Source organism: Eulemur rufifrons, chromosome 15 (assembly GCF_041146395.1).
Source record: "Eulemur rufifrons isolate Redbay chromosome 15, OSU_ERuf_1, whole genome shotgun sequence".
Lineage (NCBI taxonomy): Eukaryota > Metazoa > Chordata > Mammalia > Primates > Lemuridae > Eulemur > Eulemur rufifrons.
This window is the reverse complement of record NC_090997.1, coordinates 78500067-78525995: the sequence shown is the minus strand read 5'-3', so window position 1 is coordinate 78525995 and position 25929 is coordinate 78500067. Positions and strand designations below refer to the sequence as shown.

General features: G+C 34.1%; 1 protein-coding gene across 2 annotated transcripts in view; it reads right to left on the bottom strand.

Moving 5' to 3' along the window:
* Window positions 1-25929, bottom strand: part of LAMA2 (laminin subunit alpha 2) — a 568286-nt gene that overhangs the window by 426020 nt on the left and 116337 nt on the right. For both annotated transcript variants that reach the window (XM_069489233.1, XM_069489235.1), the window contains exon 2: window positions 2804-2974. In XM_069489233.1, coding sequence (XP_069345334.1) covers window positions 2804-2974 — 171 coding nt within the window. The remainder of the gene's footprint in view (window positions 1-2803; window positions 2975-25929) is intronic.

Here is a 25929-nt window from a genome sequence, read left to right as displayed (position 1 = left end):
CTCCTAAGAAGCTAATCTAAATCTCTGAGGCTAATCTCAGTAGATAACTCAGACTTACATCTTAAGGAGGAAATCAAGACCATCAAATAAGAATTCTGTCCTAAATACTTTCTTCTCTCTGCCCCTACTCATCCTCCCTTCTTTCTGATTTGGCCAGTTAAAAGGTACGTATCTTCTAATTTAAGCCTTTCACCTTTGATTAATGATCCACAGCTTTTTACTTCTGGAGAGACATCACCCCATCATCACTTTGTCTTCAACTTCCCTGGCCTTCCCCCTTTGCAACTAAACCTGCTCAAATGTCTTCTGTCTTTGAAAACCTTAGCAACACCACATCCTCCTCTGTCAAAGTTCTCCCTTCTCTTTCACATCAAGGATATTTGAGAGAATATTCCTATACTCCCCTCTTCTTCAGCATTCATTTATCAACTCTTCAACACGGCTTTTATCATCACTGATCCACTGACTGTGTTAACCAGGTGACCAATGGATGCCCATATCATCAAAATCAAGGGAAATCTATTTTACACTTTTCACATTCAATATCTTGGAAGCATTTACCACTGTTGCTCACTCTTTCTTCCTGAAAGTTCTTTCTGGCCTCACATGCATAATGCCTCATTTCCTGATTTCCTTCCTTAAAATCTGTTTTTCATTGCCTTCTTTGATTCTACTTACCCAAACTCCCTTAGCTTTTATTGTTTCCCCAGGGCTCTGACAGGTCCTTTGCTCCCATCATTCTGTATAGAAAATAGCAAACACTCCAGCACTCCAGCACTCCCCAATCCTATACCCACTCCACAGTAACCTACATCCTAGGAATTAACCAGAGTCATTAATAGGTAAGAAAGATTTGTGACGGTTGCCTTCTGTGGTATTTTAACTTTTTCCCCTAACATTCTGTGATATTCAAGACCACTAGTCTTAATCACAAAAGTCCCAATTCCCAAAATATATTAATGTTTTCCACATCCCTAAATTATATAATATAGGGACTATACATTCCCTTTAACCAGCTCCAAGAAAAACAATGCATAATGCCTTCCATTTTTTTTTAGATAAAAAGATATAAATTGGGAGAGAAATCTTTCTTCCTTTTATTAGTTTTGTGACTTTTTTAAAAAAAATCAATGAAAGTACTCTGGATGACCTATAATGGTAGATACATATCATTATTCATTTGTCCTAACCCATAAAATGTATTAATACAACACCAAGAGTAAATCTTGATGTAAACTATGAACTTAGGGTGATAATGTTGTGTCAATGTAGTTTCACTGATAGTAAAAAATGTACCACTCTGGAGAGGGAATTGGATAATGGAGGAGGTTACACATGTGTTGGGGCAGGGACTACATGGGAAATTTCTGTACCTTCCTCTTGGTTTTGCTGTGAACCTAAAATTTCTCTAAAAAATAAAGTCAATTAAATAGAGAGAAAGAGCGTGAGAAAAGGATAACTGAGCAAATTTAAAAATAATATAATTGTGAAGCTTTATCCTCATGATAACTCACCTCAATTGGCATTAATATTCACTTTATTAACCTCCTCAATATATAGGTATATATTTAATGATTTTTCAATGTACTTCTCTAAGTCAACCTCCATGTCTAAAATTATCTGATACCATTCTCCCCTTTGTCATACAAACTCTATCCTCGTTAACCTAAACTACTTATAGTTCTCTGAATATATCATGCTGTTTTATACCTTAAATAGTTATGTGTGCTTTTCCTTTTATAATGTTTTTCTGCCCTTTAATCTTACTAACTCATACTTTCTCAGTATATAGATCACTTTCTCCCAGGAAGCTTAGATGACCACAGCATCTACATGGAACCCACACGTTCCCTTAGCTGCCAGTTTACTCTTCTCTTTCCTCTATTTCTCCTCTAGGTCCCTTAAATCAAGGGCTACATAGGACTTGACATTATGCTCCAGTACAATGCATTGCTAGAAGTAGGGGTTCAAACGCTTGTTGAATAAATACACAAAAGAGTCTGGATATCAGTGTGGTCCAGAGGCCAGCAAGAGGGCTTTGCACAGTGCCTCTCCCTAGCATGCTTCTCGTGGGGATTTTAGAAACCTTCATAATCTAGTTCCAGCCTTCTGTATCATACCCCTCTCTACTCTCTGCCCTCTGACACTTTCAGCTCTAGTTATACCTAACTACTTGTAGCTACCTGAGCAAGTAAGGTTTTCTGTCTTATTCTGATCTCTCTTCCTGGCATGTCTCCTTCTCTTCCCCTCTCTCACCTCTTTACCTGCTCAGCTGGTACTTATCCTTGGTTATCAGATTACACAGGACTTCTGGTAAGCCTTCATTTACACCAAGACTGAATTTGTGACCTTCCCCTCTATTCTTCAGGTCCCTCTCCTCATTCATGCCTTTGTACTTACCACACTATATAGCAATAACCAGCTCACTGGTTGAGGCCAAAGACCATACTCGACCTTATTTCTCTTGGATCTCAAGCAAAGGACCTGGCACATAAGTGACCAATGAATGACTAAAGCCCAAGTTAATAACCACATCATAAGATACCATTCTGGAAGCAGTAAACCTAATGACTGTCCCAGGTCTTAAGCTGGAGAACCTTCTCCAATCACTATACCCGGTACATATAAAGAACTCCAATGTTTGTTGAATGAAAGAGAGGGGCTGTAAAGAGGCTCATAGTGGAAGAAAAATTCTGGAGATTCTTAGGATCACGAGCCCTTTGAATGTAATGCAATTGGCCCTCAAAATCTCTCAATTATAGATCCTACCCAGTGCCATACAAATCAATACTAAAATACATACGGTATGGATTGCTGCTGTTTTGATTGCAGATTCGACATTGGGGGTTCCTCACAGGCTGCCCAGGTACATGCTCTACCAATTTGCAATACATTTCAGGTCCTCTTTCTCCGCATGTTGCATTGGTCGTGATGAGGGCATTAGAAGCAAGATTCAGGACAGCAGGGAATAAACCTTAAAAAAAAGGAGAAATGAAATGTTTGAGCCAGAAACAGTTATGATTTTGCTGTACTTTAAAATGCAGTTAAGATAGAATTTTTTCAGAGCATTAAAATAATCCAAAATAAAATAATTAGTGATAAATGCCTGACTTAATTCAATACTATACATCAATACTAGTGTTACCAAAAGACCATTATTTTTTCTTTCTGGGTCTTAAATATGGAGTCTAAGGCTATCTTCTTAATTTTTAGCCCATAATATTTAATTAGTAAGAAAGTCCTGTTTCAGCTGGGTGCAGTGGCTCACACATGTAATCCCAGCACTTTGGGAAGCCAAGGTAGGAGAATCACTTCAGACCAGGAGTTCAAGACTAGCCTGGGCAACATAGCAAGACCTTGTCTCTACAAAAAAAAAAAAAAAAAATTAAAAAAGTGAAAAAAAACAAAAGAAAAAAAAGAAAGAAAGAAGCTCCTGTCTCTAACATACACTTAAAAAAAATCTTCGGTTGACATTATTGGTAAACAACCTTAACTGAATCTTCCTTTTCCCACTTCAGCTATTATACATCTAGTATTAAATTTTAATCACATGTAAAGTTCCTGAAAACTATGTAGCTATGTTTCTCATGTTCATTTTATGCTCCATTATCATGCATTGTATATGATTGTTACAACTCCTTTATCTTCAGACTGCAGAAGATAGTGATAAAATATTTTGGAAAACCATTTTTTTTACTGCTTTCTATGTTATCCAGGAGTATTATATAGCAATACCTTGCAAGTAATAAATCATCACAGTAGTCTATGATCATATACTGGAAATTATCTCTTAATTATAATAGAAGTGTTTGACACATGTGTGTGGCCTTTTAGGCCACTAAGTGTGGCCTTTTGACTGAATCTTAATTTTACAAAACAAATCCTAGGTTTGTTTTAAAAATAAAATAAAAATATAAAAGACAAAAAAACATATTAATGAAAATAAAAGGATTTTATTAAAATAGAAGGCTAGAGTGAGTTGTATGAAATGGACATAAATCTAGTACTAATTTGTAGTCCTGGTTGACCTGAGAATTGCATTGAAAGAAAGAATAAAAGAAATAAAAAAGTAAATCAAAAAGAACTTTTATACTATTTAAATGTTAGAATTCTATTTATTGTATTCGATAAACTTTTTCAGTCAAAAACTGATAGTACAGCAAATAAAAAATAATTTTCAGTAACTTAAATCTTTAATCATTCTCAAAATTCCAAAAAGGTAAGTGAATTCATAAGACCAGATGATACTTTGATTCTTGTCTCAATCACTCTCAGGATTTCCCAAACAGCTGTACCCAATCTTCTCTCCCTCCCCGCCTTCCCCATACTCACCAATCTGTAAAACCCCTCTGATTTTTGCCCCTCCTGCTTTGTGTTTTTCTCCAGCTAATAGTAATTTGAGGTTTCCAATTTTTCCTGGTTTGCCAGGAGTTCAGTATGTACTTTTTTTATTTAATTGCTGTCACTATCTCATTCATTGTTCCTGATAAATTTATCTCCCCCACTCCATTCCGTCATCTCTGTGCTCTCTGGCTCCCACACAATGAGACATTCTGTCAACGTGACATAAGGTCAGCTAAAATGATCACTGGTCAGAGAAATATTACCCATTCATAAAACAATTATTTATTTCATGAAATAATGTGGTGTTTTATAAAAGGTCAAGTACTATACAAAAGTTACTTATTACCTTTTTTATTTTTACCTTTTCTATGTATATAAGGTTTTATTGGAAACTCTGCTAATAATTTTATGAAGTTTGTCAAGTTACAAATATAAAAATACTTAGATTGTCTCCAGAGAATTTTCTATCTTAAAAATTTTATTCTCTAGGTTGGTAAATGATATGGAGTTAAACAAATAAGGTTTTTCCTGTATATCTTCTCTTCTACCATTCGTCACCATTTTGCATTTAACTATGCAATGTTTTGAGCACATATTCTGCCAGATAGTAAAAGATTTGGGAATGAAAAGATTATTAAGATGGGCTTATTGCAGGAAGTGATCTTGAGCTGAATCTTGAAAAAGAAATAGAAGTTTATCTGGTAGAGAAAAGGAAGGAAAAATTCAAACATACTAGGCAGAGGGAATAGAACATGAGTATGGACTTTATGCTAAAAGCTTATGTGGATATTGAGTGGCTATCAGAGTACTTGAATCTATAATTGTTCGAATATATAAGATTAAGTAATTGTACAGATAAAGGTGTATATATAGATACAGATACATATAGATTACACATAGAATATACATAATGGTTCATATATATATCAACGCAACTACTGCCTATTTGTCACTGTTAGTAATGTGTTTTAGTGTTTTTGTTTTCTCTAGTTCTTTAAAAATTTAATTAATAACATAGAAAAATAGTCAGAAGGAAGAGACATGCTGGGCATTCTGTTTTCAGGAGGGCAAAACTCTACTTATCATGCTAACCTGCAGGATGAGTTTAGGAGGTAGTCAAACCCCATCCAGCCCCTACAAAGAAAGACAGCTTACACAAAAGCCATCTCAAGCTATTGCAAACATCTCTAAAACTTCCCCAGGGCATTGTCTGTTTTAGTCCGTGATCTTTGTGTCCTCCTTCAACACTGACCATGACCATCTTGGGTCCTGTTTTGCAGGTCTGGATAAGACTCCCCATGCCCTGCTTTGGTGCAGCCTTGTAGGTACAGATTTGAACTGAACAGGCTTCTACTTTCCCAGGCCTGGGTAATCATGGAAATGGGCCAAAAAGAGAAGATTGCAGGCAAAATTATTTTACTGCATACTGTATGTTCAGAAAATATAGAATTGTATTACATCCCTGTTTCTCCACAGGATTAAATGAACAAAATAACAGAAAATATGATATAGCTATGACAGGATTATAGATGTGGAAGAAACATTGATTCAGAAGCTATTTCTTATTCTTCATATTATTTAACCTCCAATAATCCCATTGTGTAAATTTTATCAATTCCATTTTAGAGATGGACAAAGTGCAGTTCAGAGAAGACAAAAAATATGTACAAAGTTTGGAATTAGTAAGATTAATAACTATGATTTGAACTTAGCTCTTTAAGAAGCTCAGAAAACTTCTTATCAGAGCATGAAGAACTAAAACCTGGTCTTTGGCAAAATTTATCAATTTAAATATTTAATAAAAGATATAACTTACTTGCTCACACTCCATTGTTGCTGCATAGAGATTTCTACCCATAAAACTAAAGATACTAATAAAATTTACATTTAGCATCCTTTAGTTCTTTCCATTGATTTGTTTCTATTATACTTACTGGTCATGTGCTCAAAATTAACCTTTTTACAATTTAATTGCCTTTCTTGTGGACAGGGAACAGTTGCTTTATAAAATTTCTTCAGTAATTTTACTGTTTTTTTCTTTTTTCCTCTTTTTCATTAGTTTTTTAATTGACAAATAAAAATTGCATATATTTATTGTGTACAACAGGATGTTTTAAAATAGATATACATTGTGAAATGGCTTATTGAGCTAATTAACATATGCATTACTTCACATACTTATTTTTTTTTTTGTAAAAACACTTAAAGTCTATACTCTAGAGATTTTCAAGAATACAATAAAAATGTTATTAACCATAGTCACCATTATGTACAATAGATCTCTTGAAACTATTTCTCCTGTCTAACTGAAATTTTATATCCTTTGACCAACATCTCCCCAAAACCCTGCCTCCCCCTCCCCAGCCTCTGGTATCCACCATTCTACACTGCTTCTATGAGATTAACATTTTTAGATTCCACATATAAGTGAAATTATATGGTATTTGTCTTTCATGCCTGGCTTATTTCACTTAACATAATGTCCTCTAAATGTATCCATGTTGTTGCAAATGACAGTATTTCTTTCTTTTTGAAGGCTGCGTAGTTTTCCATTATGTATATATACCACTTTTTTTTTTTAATTTCAGGATATTATGAAGGTATAAACATTTTGGTTACATTTCATGTCTTTGCCTCACCAAAGCGAGGATTAGAGGCATGCCCTTCCCCTCTACCATGCTCACCACGTCCATTAGTTGTGAGTTTACCCTCCCCCAACCCCTTAATCCCTGAAGACTATTACTACCATGTGAGCACCATAGTGTTGATCAGTCTGTGCCAATTTGATGGCGAGTACATGTGGAGCCTATTCTTCCGATCTTGTGATACCTCACTTCGGATAATGGGCTCAAGCTCGATCTAGGAAAATGTAAGAGGTGCTAGGTCACTGTCGTTTCTTATAATTGAGTAATATTCCATTGTATACTTATACCAAATTTTAATAATCCACTCATGAATCGATGGGCACTTGGGCGTGTCCACATCCTTAAAATAGTGAATTGTGCTGCCATAAACATTCGGGTGCAGATGTCTTTATTATAGAATGTCTTTTGTTGTTTTGGGTAGATGCCTAATAGTGCTATTGCTGGATCAAATGGTATTTCTATTTTTAGCTCTTTGAGGTATCTCCAATTCTTGCCCAAAAACTACATAATGAGGAGGAAATGGACAAATTCCTGGAAACATACAACCTCCCTAAGTTCACCCAGGAGGTAACAGAATTTCTGAATAGACCAATCTCAAGCTCAGAAATTGGAGCAGCAATTAAAAACCTCCCAAAACGGAAAAGTCTCAGACCAAATGGCTACACTTCAGAGTTTTACCAAACATACAAAGAAGAACTCATACCTGTACTACAGAAATTATTCCACAACATTGAGAAAGATGGTGTCCTTCATAACTCATTCTACAAAGCCAATATCACCTTGATACCAAAGCCAGGAAAGGACACAACAAAAAAAATAACACTACAGACCAATATCCCTTATGAATATACATGCAAAAATCCTCAACAAAATTTTAGCAAATCAAATTCAGCAGCATATCAAAAAAATAATTCACCATGACCAAGTGGGCTTTATGCTAGGGATCGAGGATGGTTCAACATACGCAAATCTATAAAGGCAATTCGCTTCATAAATAAAAGCAAGAACAAAGACCATATGATTCTCTCAATAGATGCAGAAAAAGCATTTGACAAAGTCCAGCACACCTTTATGATAAAAACTATTAACAAAATAGGCATAAGTAGGTCATACCTTAAAATTATCAAGTCCATTTATGATAAACCCATGGCCAATATCATACTGAATGTGGAAAAACTAGAACCATTCCCACTGATTTTGCTGTTTATTTAAAGAAATACACTTCAGGGAAGTGTATTAGTCAGGGAAGGTCCCCAATTAGTTACTAACCAGCAATTTGAAGAATCGGTCAATATCTGAGCCTTTATTGAATCTTCAGCATGTTGTATAATAGATTGTAACCCATTTTCATTATATGTTAATTCTCTTAGGCTTGCCTATTTATTCCTATTGAAAAGCATCAAAGGAATATTTATTGCCATATTCAATGTACTACTTGATTATATAAACACTAGGAGTATAAATGAACTGTAAATAGCTGATGAACCTTTATAGAGTATTGACTTACAGCCTCTTAATTCAATCTGAGGTCCTATAATGCTAATTACATAAAAGCCAGTGATAACTATCCATACAACTGTGATAGACGTTGGTTTTTGAGATGGTGTCTTGCTATGTTGCCCAGGTTGGTCTCAAACTCCTGGGCTCCAGCAATCCTCCTGCCTTAGCCTCTCAAGTAGCTGGGATTACAGGTGCATGCCACTACACCCAGCTGGCATTTTTTTTTCTGAATATGACTAGGCTAAATAAATTTAGTTGGATTTATGATTATAAGCAACAAAATCTGAACAAAAAACAATATTCTGCCTATATGTATATTTTCTTAGACATTAGAATATTTATACTATATATAGAATAATATATTCTGCTCTATAATATATATGGTAAATAGGCAATCTAGAAAAAGGCTAAGTATACATCATGTGAAAATTAGAAATTCTGCTACAATATGGCAAACATTTAGAAAATTTTCACTCTTCATTTGAATGTGTTTATACTATATTTGTTTACTTAGATAATGTGGTATGTTTGTACAGGTTGGCATGATTTTGATGATCTGCATTCTCAAAATCTCACATTCTGGTTCCAAATGGTAGAAGCATTCTAAAATCTACTTAGAGAGGTTCTATTTTTAATAATTGCAAAGTGGCTTTTATTGGTGCAAAGCTTTCACAGATAACAGGGCATAAAGAACTAAAACCTGGCCCTATTTATAGATAACAGCTATAAATTCTGGAGTGTGTGTATGTCTGTGTGTGTGTGCCTGTGTGTGCGTGTGCGTGTGTATTTATGCACCAAGTAGCTGGAGAGCACCCAAGAATAGGTAAGCCAGGAGGGAAGTGTGTGCTTAGAAGAAGGAAAAGACACTGGATGATCCCCAGACTGCACAATGTGGGGTGGCTAAAATTAAAATAGAAACTCATAGTTTTAGTGGCTTGAAGAACCAGAAAACCAAACTAAAAACTTCCACAGCAGCTGTAAAGTAGGGGGGGAAATACTGGAATGGAAACAGCCACAGAAAGGGAGCCTCAAATCTGTGCATAAACTCTGCCAAAATCACTCACTGATGCCAGACCCGCATATAACCTAGGCAGATTCTAAGTACCCCAGCTAGAACTTAAAGAACTGAACAGAGATTACAGCTTTTGCACTACACAGGGAAGACAAGAACTTGGAGTTTGAGTCCAGCCAAGTTAAACAACTGATGCAATAACAACAAAAGAAGATGGATCAGTATTCTTCAGGGGAACATAACAAAATCTAGAGTTTCTACCATTAGCTTCACAACATCCAGGATATGATCTCTTTAAAAAAAAATACTAGACATACAAAGAAACAAGAAAATGTAATCCATATTTAAGAGAAAACTAAATCAATGGAGACAAATACTTTTTAACTATGCTCAAGCACACACACACATACGCAAATGCTTGAATGAAAAGACAATTAGTAAATCTCATCAGGTAAGTAACAACTATAAAAATACCAAGCATAAATAAATTCTAGACCTCAAAAATATAACACAGTATCTGGAATAAAAAAATCCACTGCATGTGATTAACAGAAAATGGGAAATGGCCAAAGAAAGTATAAGTAAACTGGAAGATAAATCAATAGACTGTTTTTCCCTCTTAAATTCTTTAAAATGCATATGAATACTTCAAACAAAAATTATATCATTGATTTGGGAAGGTTATGATGTTTGTAGGTGTAATACATATGATACTAAGGTTATTAAGTACGAAATTTCCAATTTCTTTAGGTACTAAGTTTGACAATATCTGTGACATTTCATTTTGACACTTCTGGTTTTATTTTTATTGTAAATGTACATCTTCATTCTTTCAAATGCACACTTTGACTTGTGATTATCTTTCAAATTTTTAGAACAATTTTTGTACAACCACAGATAAGTCAAAAATTCATATTATTTTCAAATATGAGTTATATCAGAAAACCAATACAACATATACAGCTCAAAATATCAACAAAGTGTTTGGAAAGGTTGTGGCTAATGAACACACAGTATGTTGATGTTTTAAAAATTTCCATTTTGGTAATTTTAATCTTAAATGTGAGCCACATGGACGACCTGAGACCAAGGTGGATAATGATACACTAAAAACTGTAGTGGAAGTGAATTCATCTCAACCTACGCATAAATTAACAAGGTTTGGTGTTACTATTCCAACAATATTAGATGATTTAAAACAAATCAACAAGGTAAAGAAGCTGGATAGATGGGTACTACATAAATTAAACAAACGTTAAAAGAAAAATCGTCTCAAAGTTTGCCTTTCTTTGCTGTCACAACATAAAGGTGACCCACTTCTACACTGTATTGTTACATGTGATAAAAAACAGATTCTTTTTGACAATCACAAGCATTCAGCACAATGACTGGATAAAGATAAAGTGCTAAAACACAGTTCAAAACCAAATATTCATCAAAAATAGCTAATGGCGTCTGCTTGATGGTCCAATGTTAGTATTATCCATTACAGCTTCATAAAACCTAGGCAATCAATTACAGCAGATGTCTACTGCAACCAATTGGAAAAAATGATGAGGATGCTTGTGATTAAGCAGCTAAGATTGGTCGATAGAGACAGGCCAATCCTCTTGCAAGACAATGCTTGACCATATGTCACACAAACACTGCTCAAAGTACAGAAACTGGACTTAGAAACTGAGTCATGCACTGTATTCACCAGACCTTACACCAACTGACTACTGCTTCTTCCAGGCTTTGGACCACTTTTTTTTTTTTTTAAGTATTATTATTTTTTTTTATTTCAGCATAAATTACGGGGTACAATGTTTAGGTTACATATATTGCCTTTGCCCCACTATCAAAAGTAATATGGACCACTTCTTTCAAGAAAAAATATTCAATTCTCAACAAGCTGTGAAAAATATCTTTCACGATTTCATCGCCACTGGCTCTACAGGCTTCTTTGCTGCTGGTATAAACAAGCTACCATTAAAGATGACAAAACTGTATCATTAGTTTAGGCATATTGCTTTGATTAATTGTACTGCTTCTTGTTTGAGATATAATAAACTAAACTTTTGATTCGAAATTGGACATTTCATATTTAATGACCTAATAATGATAACAAAGGAATGGTGGTGGGGGATCATGGTAAATGGATCAATATATTTGTAAGGTTCTTATGCTTTACATTAAGTGATGTGATATTAAAAAGATTGACAACACCAAATATTAAAAAGTTTGTGGAGCAAGTGAAACTCTACTACATCGCTATTAGGAGTGTAAATTAGTACAACCACTTTAGAAAAACCTTAACCCACATTTTCCAGCCTAGGTAAATAACAGTAAATGTCCACACACACACAAAAAAACAACTATACAAAAATATTCATAGATGCTTTTATCATAATAGCCAAACCTGAAAATAGCTCAGGTTTCTATCAATGGGAGAATTCATACAGAAACTGTATAAATACAATGGAATGATATTTAACATTAACATACATCAAACTATTGATATATGCAATAACACATAAACTTTTATATAAAGATGTCCTATCCTTACCTTTTATCTATCACAATGACACCCAAACTAGTCTTCCTACATGACTTCACTTCCATTCATCTTCCACTCTGTCATTGAAATTATATTCCTAAAAATTAAGTCTGATCACGTCATTTTCTTTTTCTAAAGGCCTCTGTGATTTACTTGTTGCCTATAGCACAGTAGCCAGATTCCTTGGTAATCTGAACATGTAAAATCAGGCCCCTGTCACCTCTCTGAACTCATCTGTTTCTAGCTTTCTTCATTCCTTCCTATACATCTAGTGTACTGACATCTTCCTGTTTACAAATAAAACAGGTACTTTGACAATTCTTGTCATGACATTCTTGTCTTTTCTACATAGAATACGCTTCTCTCTTTTTTTTTTTTTTTTTGTTACATGGTCATCTTTCATGACCTAGATCAAATATTCTCTGCTCTGTGAAAGCATTTCCTGACCTTGACACACAGAATTTGCTGTTTCTATTTTGGTGTCCACATAGTGGTATAACTCGCATAATGCTATGACTTTAATACCCTTTACAGTGGCTCTCTAGTCTATAAAATTGCTGAGTGCATGGATAACACTAGCTGGCATATCATGCCACTCAAGTTTGAATTTATTGAATGAGAATAAATATATGCACGGTCTGATCTTTCTCGTGAAGAATCTGGCAAAAAAAAAGACCATTAAACTAATCAGACCCATGATTTAGTGGAAATGTAGAACTTTGTGTTAGTATCCTAGCTAAGCAAACTAATTCAAAGAAAAAGCAAAGCTATTTGAAAAATGTGTAGACCTTCATCATTTCTTGACATGTGCACGTTTTGACCTAGGGATCTGAATCTTGAGCATAAGAAACACAGACTGGGGAGATAAGGAAAACCAGATAATAATAGTAGCAGAGACAATAGTACCACCAGGAGTAGAAGAGGGGTAGTGATGGCAATGGCTGCAAAGCAATGACTAGACTGTTTATGTATTGAAACCTACGGACGACCTTGATGTCTCTCATCTTCTAAGCTGGTTTTCAAATATGTCCATCAATTCTGCAAGTTATGTGATATATTTCAAATACATTTCTGCTTAAGTTAAACATTATTGGTGGTTTCTGTTGCTTCTGGACAAGAAGCCAGATGAATACAAAGATCACATGTTATGTATACACACACTCCCAGACACACATACACAGTGAAGATAGCAATATCAAGAAAAAAAACTTTATTATAACTTAAAAATGAATAAGTATGCATACAGTTACTTCATTTAAACATCTATAGGATAAAATGTGAAGGAACAGTAATAGTGACACTAATTATAACGATTTACACAAAGACTCTGATTATACAATGACCATGATCAGAAATAGCCACAGTGTCACTTAAAAAATTGTTTCACAGTGAAAATTTCCTTCTAGCTTTTCTTTTGTACACTGTGCTTTTTCTTTACATTACCATTAACTGTGTAAAGTTTGGTAAATCATTATTTTAAAATAACTTCTATCTAGCTCACATCTTTAAAGAAAATCTTTCTAATGTAGTCTGGCATAAAAATTTCCAAATATTTTTTTTTGTTTCATTGGCTTAAATATTAAACTAAATGAATATTGTGGAGTAAATTTCTTTTTTTTTTTATTTCAGCTTATTATGGGGGTATAAAAGTTCAGGTTATATATATTGCCTATGCCCCCCCATGCCCCCGAATCTGAGCTTCAAGCGTGTCCATTCCCTAGACAGTGCGCATCGCACTCATCATGTAGGTATACACCCATCCCCTCCCCCCAGCCCCCACCTCTGTCCGATACCCAATTGGTGTTATTCCCAAATGTGCACTTAGGTGATGATCAGAGAAACCAGTTTGCTGGTGAGTACATGTGGTGTTTATTTTTTGTATACCATGGAGTATTACTCAGCTATAAGAAATAACAGTGATATGGCATCTCTTTGATTCTCCTGGAGAGAGTTGGAACCCATTATATTAAGTAAATTTCTTCATTGACTGTGCCTAGTATTTTATTTTATTTGTAGTTAACACTCAAAGATACCAATAGATACATATAAATTGATACATATACAGATACATACATACATGTGTATTTTAATTTCTCAGATACTGCTTCTTAACATTTGTAGTCAAGCTTGTAAAGACCATTAATATAATTGATATTAGATAAAAAGTCATTCAATAAAACAATTATTTTCAATATATTCATCTTTAATAACTTTTAAGATTCATCATATGTCATTTATAAGAATACATGGCAGTTTCTCATTTACTCTGTCTCTGCCTCTGTTTTTCTTGGTATACAATATTTCTCCTGCTAGTTCATGCCAAGTACCTATTACCTCTCAAGAGAATAAAACTTGTCTGTTTGAACGTTTCTAACTTTCCATTTCAGTTTCGAAGTTTATGGAGCATTTTATAAAAATATTCATGCAAGCAAACAGAGCTGTTTGCAAGTGATTCAGTATTTAAAAGACAAAAGAGAACACACCAATTTAAAATGTTCTAAGATGTGTCAAGGAAGAAAAGGAGAAACTTGTCTGTTGAAATCCTGAGCTATGTGGGTGTGTAGGAACACATTGGTATAAAACAAAACTGGGATGAAACAAGATGTTGAAAAGAATGATTTCCAGCTGTGCATTACAGGAAGTAACTTAATGCACTTGATCCACAAGGCAGATGAAGAGTTTTATAAAACTGGAAAATCAGTCCAATTTGAACTAATAGCTGCCCAGACACAACACCACTTGCAAGCTGGAAAAAAAAATAATGCTGAATCCAGTTGTTCAGAAGCAAACACACCCAAAAGAGCACGTATTTTAGTCCTGTTTACAGGACTTTCAAATTTGTCTTGTACTTAGTTCTGCCCTTTTTAGCTTTCACAATAAAAGGATATTTTTGGAGGCTTTTGAGCTGCTTTGGGCTCCTTTCTTCTTTTTTAATCAGAAAAAGCAGTTCATGTTTCTCTGTGGAATTCACTTTAAAAATTGTTTGCTCTTTCCAAACAGATTAAGATGAAAATTTAAGTATTTTTATTATCATCAAAAATGAAATAAACAGAGATAACCTATACATACTCCAATAGATCTTAAGCAGGTATTTATTACGGAACACCAGTGCTTACTCTATCTAGTAGATACCCCAAATAAAATAAGGACGACTTGGGCCACTATAAACTCAAACGCCACCTTAGCCACTTGGCCCAGCCAGTCCTATAAAATATAGGATATTATTAAATTCCTGACAAAGGGCCTCATTCATCTAATTAATACAGGATTATATCATGAATTTGCTGTGATTAAAATTTAGACATACCTAAGAAAATAACTGTCATCATAATCCAGATTTCTGGTAGGAAAATCAATGGATACAGCATGAAGGTCATACTAGTGCATCCCTATAACAGTGACATCAAATAATGTACTTGTACTTCAAATTTCCCTAAACTCCTCCAAATATTTTTTTGAAACCTACTCCAACCACATTATGCTTGGTAAATTGGAGTTGACCATACTACCTCTAATCAATAAAAACTCCTTGAAATACAAAAAAAAAAAAAAAATCAAGTTTAGCAAAACATCATCTCTAGATTGAATAAATTCTTTGTCTAACTTTAAATCCATCTTCCCAAGAAACAGGTCCCGCTACACCCTGCTTCCATCATTTATCAAGTGCCTTCTACCTAGCGGGTGATGCTCTGGGCACAACATTCCCAGTCTTTGCAATTTGCATGGAAATCTTACCTACCACTCATTTAAAATTAGAGTCCACAAATTGCTTTGTTTTGGTTTTATTGTGCTCCACTTGTAGAACAGTTCTAAATCATTCTAAAGGCTTTCAAAATTGTTATGATAAAAAATAATTATCATAGATGGGGCACTTATTTGGAATGTTCTAGCATAAGGGTACCCAAAATATTCATTGAGGGGGTGGCAGTTGGAGAGAAATAGGCTGCTTCCAAGCTTCTCCCAACCTCATTTCATCAATATCAGCAGAACATATGTTCAGTATCTGCTCTCTTCTGCCTGCCTTCCAAAATCAAGCCCATAAACTAGATGTCTCTTTGGCAGGTCTGTGTGCAAACTCAAAATGAGAAGTAAAAAAGCACAGGAGAGGGAATGAAAAGCACTTGTAAGTCATTGAAAATGAAATTTAGCGCCTTAAACTGGCAATTACCCCACAACAAAGGTGTTTGTAATACAGAAGACAAATCAAAAATTTTGTGGCTATGTCTACAGTTAATGATCCAAAAAAAATAAAAATATGATAAACCTTTAAACTAATTGATATGCTAGTAGCATGTGCTTATATTTATGTCCCTCAAATAAAAATATCAAAAGAGAATCATACACTTTGACACTGTTCCCCATGGGCCCTGCTCCTTAAGGACTGTTCGACAATTTCTCATGTCTAGTAATAAAACACACATAAAAACACTTACCCGAATGTTTATAGCAGCACAATTCACAATCGCAAAGATGTGGAAAACAACCCAAATGCCCATCAATTCATGACTGGATTAGTAAATTATGGTATATGTATACCATGGAGTATTACTCAGCTATAAGAAATAACACTGATACAACATCTGTTTGGTTCTCCTGGAGAGAGTTGGAACCTATTATATTAAGTGAAGTATCCCAAGAATGGAAAAACAAGCATCACATGTACTCACCAGAAAATTGGTTTCCCTGATCATCACCTAAATTCACATCTGGGAATGATACCAATCAGATATCAGACTGAGGTGGGGAGTGGGGGGAGGGGATGGGTGTATGCCTACATGATGAGTGCGTTGCGCACCGTCTGGGGAATGGTCACGCTTGAAGGTGCTGACTCGGGGAGGGGGGGGTGCGAGGAAGGGATGGGTGTATACCTACATGATGAGTGCAATGCACACTGTCTGGGGAATGGACACGCCTGGAGCTCTGACTTGGGGGGATAGGCGGTACATGGGCAACGTATGTAACCTGAACTTTTGTACCCCCCATAATAAGCTGAAATTAAAAAAAAACAAACAAACACTGTTCTACATGTGTTTCCCCTCGCTTAAAAAACCTAGACAAAAATGAAAAAGAAAAGTCACATTCATTTACTTTGCTCTTTTTCATTTGCTTTAATCAGTAGGTATTAGAGATCTTCAGGGCTTGATCCTGGATCTGTATTTCATTCTCCTCCCCCCAAAATCTCATCGTTTCTAATCCACTTACATATCACCTATAGAGTCAATAACTCCTAAGTTATATCTCCAGGCCAGATAACTTTCTGAAGGTATAGACCTATTTAATATTTATCCAAATGCCTGGGTGAAACCTTCACTTAGTTGTCTCATGAACATCACAAACTTCATCTATCCAAAGCAGAACTTGTAGTTTTTAGTGCTCCAAACCCCCATCCCAAGAGACATCTAGAATTAGCTACTCCCAAGTTCTCTCAAGCTCAACACATTTTACTTTACCCACCCAGTGTCCACAGAGAAAGCTGGGAGTTATTGTTGATGCCATTTCATTACTAAATACTATGCTAACTCCAAAATAAATTTCAGATTCATCTGCTTCTCTCCAGCACTGCTGCCAACACTTGGGGCCACGTCAACAGCATTTGTAACATCTGGACTTCTGCAATAGCCTCTTGAATGGACTCCTGATTACCCTTTGCCTTTCTTCAGTTGTTTTTTCACTAAATGGATTTTCTTAAGATGCAAATCTGATCAGGTCCGTTTTCTTAAAACCCCCAGTGGATTCTAATGGCACCTAGGTTAAAAATTCAAAATTATTCTGGCTTACATATTCTCTCATCGCATGCAAAGAATATTGCCTCTAGTCAGTTTCTAGAACAAAGTTCTGCTTTTTCTTTTCTCGGGACTTTGCCAGAATTCCCTGCTCCTCAACATCCTTGGCCCTCCATACCTTCCTCTCTTTCACAGTGTTTCTTACTTATATCTTACATCCCCCTATGAGGTCTTTCCTAACCCTTTCTAAGCAGGCCCCCTCCATGATAATCCCTAATTGTGCCTTATTTTTCCTGTGTAGCACTGATTCCAAGGTGTAATTTTAAATAATTATTACTTATCTAACTTCCTTGCTGGAACATAACCTTCATGATGGAAGAAATCAAGTACGTTCTGTTGACCTTGTTTATCACTGTATTCTCTGAACCTCACACAGGGCTGGACACATAAAGAGACTGAAAAATATTCTCCAATGAGAAATTCCTATCAGAATTTAGTACATAAATTGTGTGCCTGTTCTGGAAAAGTGGCAAACTTCCTCTTGCCAAAAATAAAAAGAATAAAACACAAAATAAAACACAACAAAAATAACACACAGAGACACATTTATTGTTTTAGTAACTTGGCAGTGCAGAAATAATGTTAGCATCAAAAGCTAACACCAATATTTCCTCAAAATTTATTGTGTTATTTGTCTTCCTAATTAGATACTCCTATCTGTCTTGGAAAATAAGCAAAACTTTCTGTCTTTTGTGTTTTTTTGTGAGTTCCGTTAAATCTTATCTGGGATTAGGTGGGTTTGTTTGATAAATCAGGAGATTAATTGATTGATCCACTAATTGATGTATTTCCCAATACCCAGGTCCACACTCCTCAAAAAACACTGGATGACATAAATGCACAGCTCTAATAAACATGATGTTAAAGTCACACTAACTAAGAGATTGCTTCTGGAACTTCTGTATTGCATTATCACTTTCAAATGTACCAAGCCTCAGCCTAATGCATAGAGTAAGGCATCAGAATGAGAGTTGCATGAAAAGATACTTCATAGCTGACTCAAGCATCTAATTCTGTTTTATGCTATAAAAGCAAATTCTATGCAGCTTTAGCATATCTATGAAAATACTTGTTTTACAGACAAATTTTTTTGAAGTGAGATTTGACAGTGTTTATAGCAAAACACTTTGTTCTCTAGCAGCTGTTTGAACACACACATAAATATGCAGGAAAATTCACAAATATTCTGTTTCCTCTTGTAAATACTTGAAGTAAAAAAATCAGCATTTTATAGTCATTCAGCATGGTACTGTTAATAATACTTTTCATCTACCAAGCACATATAAACCTCAGATTTAATGAATTTTTTGTCAGAATTTTATTTTTGCCTGTTTAACAACATTCTGTGACCACTAAACTCTAAGTTTCTTGAAGGCAGAGACCATGATTTATTAATCTTTTTATTCTCAGAGAAAACTAGAGTCATTGATACCAAATAGGTACTCAGTAAAAAATTCATAAAATGAATGAATGACTTCAGAGTCTATAAATCAATCACACCAGTTTTAACATTTAAAAAAAATTCTGCATGAACTATATTTGTTCTAATTTATCTGATTTTCTAAAACAAATAAACAGAAACAAACCCCCAAACCACAAACCTTTCTTTATCACATGGTAGGTACTATTAATGTTTTTTCAGGTAATGCAATTCATTGACCATAATAAATGTGTAGCACTGAACTTTACACAGTATTTTCACTTATCTCTTGACTCTCATAACAAAATTATCATGTTGACAGGCACGTATTATTTGCTAAATTTTATAGGTAAAATAATGGAAAATCAGTAATGATGGATGATTTCCTAAATACAAAACGTGTTTTTAAATCCAATTCCAGTTCTTCTTAAACTGTATGCAACACATATTCATTGAATTCCTCCAGCTTTCCAAGCACTCAGCTATGCAAGCAGATCTGAGACAATTAGTAGAGGTTAGAAGTCTCTACAATTGGTTGCTCTAGAAGTCTGAGAAAGAAATGGCCACACCATTCCTAAAAATCAATTTAAGATTTTCAAAATTAGAAATTACTAAAAACTGCTTTCAAAATGCAACCCAAAATAGCTTGCTACTGCTCCTTAAGATCATTTCCATAGTTTCCATATATTTTGTGGGGTCTTTCTCCCCAGTTTTTCTCACAACTCATATATTTGGGAGCATATCTCTTTTCTCCAATTAATAGTAGGCATTAAGAAAAATGATCATCATCACCAATTATATATTTTTTCCTAACGCCAATAACTTTTAAATTTTCTAATTTTCTTTGGTGTTTCCCATTATAAATATCATTGCAAATATTTCCAGACCTTCGAAAAGGATTTTGAGAATCAATCTTACTATTAGTAAGATGCTCAAAATGAGACATTCTTACTTGAAAGAGGTTACAGAAGGTATCTATGTAACTGTTCTCCAATTAAATATTCCCAATCAGTTTGCTTTTTCAAGAGCATCACTCTACTAAAATTCATCCACTTCTGATTTTTTATATGCTGCCACACACACACATGGTACACTCTTATTTATACTCTCTAGTATTTTAATTGCATGGTAGTTAGAGCTCTTCATTGCTGATGTATAATGAGCTCTAAGATCACCATGGAATCACAAGCTATTTTTTCTCTGCACTTGCACACAGAGTAATTTCTTCGTCATCTTGTTTTAATGTCATGAGAATTTTGCTTCTAAAGTAAATTACTTCTCAATTTTCTATATGAATTTCTGATTTCTGTCTGCCCATTTTTCCAACTTCTTACTCTCTTTGTATTTTTAGTAACATTTTATCTGTTTTTGTACTACTTGTTAATTTAGCAATATACTGCATCATCTAAAATTATAGATAGATAATATATCTTTAGATTATTTTAGAAGTGAAATATGTATTTGGTGGATTTGGGCATGTCAAGACAGACAAAGGAGAGTCATTTTTTTCTTTTCTTATTAATATGGAATTTCATGATTACCACCAGAGTGTTTTATGGCTAGAAGTTACTAATTACAGTAAAATATTCCAAAGGTAATTAATTTAATGAAATATTAGAATAATAATAATAAAGAGTTGATAATTATAATAAAAGTTTAACTGAGGCATATCTAGAAAATTAAACTGAAGAACCATATTGATTCCCTCAGGCTCCAAAATTTATTCAAAACTCAAGGTCAACTTATTGAATGAAATGTTCTCAGTATATAGATTTATTCACTCACAAAATTGTAAACATTAAATTGTCCCAAGAATGTTGAAACAAAAGATATAAACAATATTTTCAGAATACTATGCATTTATTTGGCTACAACAAACATGTTCAATAAAGTGTTATTTTTTAGAGATATATATTTTGTCTACCCTGTCAATAATAAAGCAGGTTTGAAAATCATGCTTATAAAACTGATGGATGGATTTGGGGCCTTAAGATATCTAGATAGTAATAACAATACTTATTTATCATTTTTCTTTCTCTGTACTAAATCGAAACCTTGTTTAATAACATACCTGCTTAATGTAATGTCCTACATAAGAACGTGCTCAAGAGATGGTTAAATAAGTCAATTAATTAACACATGAATACAACATATAATGCTGGTTTCCAATATGAATCAGAAAAACTTACACAGCGGAGTGCAAAAAAATAGTTTATAATTTAAAATATGAGTATGCATTTGCATTGTTTTGGAGCTATCTGAGGCAAATCCTTCTTTTCTATCTTCTAATCATCAGTTCGTATCCTCATTTTTCAAAGTATGCTTTAATTTCACATTTTTCTCCATCAGGACTGATGTACTCTAAATCCTCATTTTTATTAAAAGCAGAGATTACATTACAGTAATTTATTAGATTCCTGTGCATTACTGTACATTAAGCTCCACAGAAGTCTGTATTCTTCACGTTTTTGCCTCACTCCAGAACCTCTAATAACTCTCACTTGATTCTTAGATTAAATATAAATGCTTCATCTAGATATTTCAAGTACAGTGTTCCATAATCTCACTCTAATACACCTTCCCTAAATTTATTCTAATTTTATCTCCTAATAGTCTCAATTAAAATTCCATCCTTAGTCAAATGATTTCCTTATCTTACTCTGAATATACCATCTCACTTCCCACTTCCCCTGGGTAGTGTTCATTTACCTTCCTGAATGATTCTCCATAAGTCTAAATTTAGTATTTCCTTAAAAATCAGCTCAAAATCAATATTCTTCATAAAGAAAGTTCCCATCCTTTCATGTTCTTTATCCATTCTATATCATACAATTTATCATTTTTTAAAAATATTTTATTTTGTTCTTTTTATGTAGATGGAGTTGTCCTCATGAAATTAGAAACAATGTTGCATAATTCTCTGAATCTCCAGAATGCTTGGTTATAAATAGGTGCATAGCCAATGCTCCAAAGTTCTTATCAAACACACTTTCATTCACTTACAACTTACAAACATACATATGTCACACACAAACACACAGAGACGTGTGCATGCTCATACCTCCACATATTAAAACCTACCAGTGGGGTGAAAATATATACAAACAGACAAGTCATTACATATGGATTCTAACATATTCATTCATTCAGCAAATATTTATGGAGTACTTGTTATCTATAAGACCATCTTTGCACCAGTCACCTTGGAGTTACTCATTTCTGTAACTTCCCTAGTGCCTAGCTGAGGCCTTGCACATGATTAAAACAAACTCAAATCATAAAATCATGAGATTTCTATTCTTAGTGAGTTCATTTATTTTCATGGCTATTTATAAGAAATTCTCTTTCAGTTCAGGGGTTATTGATAGTATTGCTTTTATTTTTAATATGGAATATAAGTTTTCTTCTCTGTTCTTTTAAAATCAAAACTACCTGGAATTTTCCATTTTGAAAAATGTTAAACTTTAGTTATGGCTGAATAGAGAAAGTAAGGTCTGAGCAGATGGCTGTCAAAACACCAATGACTACATACCATGGCTGAGAATTTACACATAAAAATATGCAACTTGGTACACAGTAGACTTCTTCCATGTAAATGCCAAGGGACATCTGGCTTGAAAACTCTGAAAAATCAATTTGATGATATTCTATATTTGCCCTGTCTTCCACGAATATTAAATTATATCAGCATCTGCTAGAATCCCTGACAGGAAAGGCTGTGTCCCCAGAACCATTTCAAACCCACTTTCTGACATTAGAAAACAGCTGGAAGCTGAAACCTGACTCACATGAAGTGCATTGCTTACATGAATGGAGTTATTTGGGAAATAGAATCCTTATATCTGAAAGAGTTAATGTATCCCACTCACAATAACAAAGCACATCTATACTATTAGCTTGCAGACAGCATTATTCTTAGAGCTTCTTTCTAAATGTGTTGCTGCTGTATTCATCTTTGCAGTTAGACTCAACTTTAGTGCACATTTATGCAATTGTCTTCATGCAAAATAGTTTTACCACCGTACTGCTCACAGCTTGACAATATATTTGTTTTAATATGTTATGTAATTTAATAAAGAAATCAATATTCTACAAATTTAGCTGATGCAGTACAAATGTATTTAATTACCATAGATACTTTTTATATCTGGTCAAAGCACTCATTTTATTGTTTGTGATAGAAAGATAACTGATACGATTTTAATTTCAAACTTTTCATTCCATTCCATACTATATTAAATATAAAATCACTAACACATCTTATGGAAAACTGTCTATATGTAAAGAGATTACGTGAAGGGCATTTTATTAATGGGGTAAATTAGTATTCAAACTAAAACACAAATGCCAGTTGATGGGTAAGTTTGACACACATAAAGAAATACATAGTTGATTAGTAAAACCTTACATGTGTGATTGTGTGTGCAGATGTGTGCACAACAAATACATTTCTATGGCTGACTCTGCATTCCCTGTTAAGTGCAGTAAGATTGGAAAATGATTCTGAGCTAAAAAAAAAAAAAAAAAAAAAAAAAAGAGCTAGTACTTTGTTCACTAAAAAGAAATCACTGTAAATTTTCTTGTGGCTCCATAATGGAGTCAGAATGTTTCAAATGCAATTTCCTTAAATGAGCAAAAGCATCCATAGGTATATTGTACCATGTATCCACTCTGACCACAGCACTCACAGCATTGCTATTCAGTAGCTATGAAATTTAGCATTTCCCATTTTAAATGCATGAATTTGCACATCATACTGAAAGAAGGAAAAATGGTGCCCTTGATTTAAATTTTTTCAATTTAATTTTAATTCTGATATGGTTTGTCTCTTATCTCCACGGACCTTTCCACTTAGGTATGATTTCTCCTTGACCTACTAACAAAACTATTGATGGAAAAAGGTGCCTACAGCTATATTAAAGCAAAATGTGATATCTCCACCTTTATTAAAGAACAATAACTATTCTAAGACCACTATTTTTTGTTTTGTTTTGTTTTTTGTTATCTATTTATTTTCACCACTATTTTTTAAAAAATCCTTAAGTCAAGCAAAATTCATGATTTTAGCTTCTGTTTTTTTAAAATAGTGCATGTCTGAAAACATATTCTTTTCTTTTAAATGTAAAGACACTGTACATGAGTACTTTCATTTTTCTCATAAATTTACTTACTACAGATAAACAGGCAACCCAAAAGTGAAAAAAAGTCTTGTTTTTTTGTAATTGGAAGTGGAAGGTCTACTTTATGTAAAAATAGCAGAAATACACAGTTGATTTTTCATATTTTATAATACCTTAATCATCTCTTTTCCTGATAATTAAAATGAAATCAGACTTCTCAACAGATTGACTCAGATATAGACATTTACAAAGTGTAATGCGGAATTGTTGCTATTGCAAAGTTCAGTTCTACACATTGTGAACCCCAAACTATTTAGCTCTAAATTAATTTTTAAATTTAGTGAGGTGAAAAAAATATTTCCTAAGGACTTTGAATTTTTTTTTATTTTATTTTTTTTATGAGAGGACATCTTGCCATGTTGCCCAGGCTGGAGCATAGTTGCTATCCACAGGTGGGATCATAGGGCAACACAGCCTCAAACTTGTGGGCTCAAGCAATCCTCCTGCCTCAGCCCCGTGAGTAGCTGAGACTACAGGTGCACAATGTTGTGCCCAGCTTTTTATTTTGACTGACTTTAAGCACATTTTTGCCTAATCAAAAAAAATGGATAGATATTTGGATATACTATTACTGTTATAACATAATGTAAATTTATTTAGACAAATCTACAGCCATACAGTAAATTGGGTTGACTCTCTTCCTTGGTCATACTGTATTTCCTCTACAAATTAAGAAATAATTCTATCATGCTTCATACTTTTTTCACATACTATTTGACTTATTTTTCTCATGTACTCTATAGAAAACACAGTACTTAAGTAGATCCAATGCTGAGGTTATATTTCAGTTCTAAATAAAATTTCTGCCTTATCCTGCTTTTAATACAGATCAACTTTCAAAAGTGCAAGGAAGAGACTAAGAACTTCTCCCAGACTCTTGTTAAAGCAGCTGCTAAAATACCCTTCCTATTTCAGTGACCAGCTCTCATCACTGCCTCAGCACTCATTTGATCATTATTATCTGGCTTAGGCGCATTCAGTCTGTATTTATTCATTTATCAGTTCATTTAAAAAATTAATTAAGCACTATAACAAGTACTATGGTATGGAATGAATGGCAAAGACAAAAATAATATTCATATAGCATTGGTACCTAATGAGCTAACAAAGAGTATGACTTATAAGTAAATAAGTAAAATCAAATATATAATGCAAATTGATAGGTGGTATGATAAATGCAAAAAGAGAGAGAAATCTGAGGAATGGACTAAGTGGGGCTGTCAAAACTGGGGACAAGATAGCAAACTGGGTGCAATGCTCCCACTGCAGACAAGATGTCACCACAGCTGAAGGGTGCTGACATTAAGCATAGAGAAAGGACGGTCCATTTAAGTGATATTAGGAAGGTGAAATCAATGAGATTGGTAATTCATTAAATGTGGGGGTAAGAGAGAAGAAGGAATCAAGGATAATCTCCAGGTGTCTGTGCTGACACTCAGATATGGAGTACAGCAAGAAAAACAGATCAAGTTGAAAGTCTGGCTCTTTTTTTTTTTTTTTTTTTTA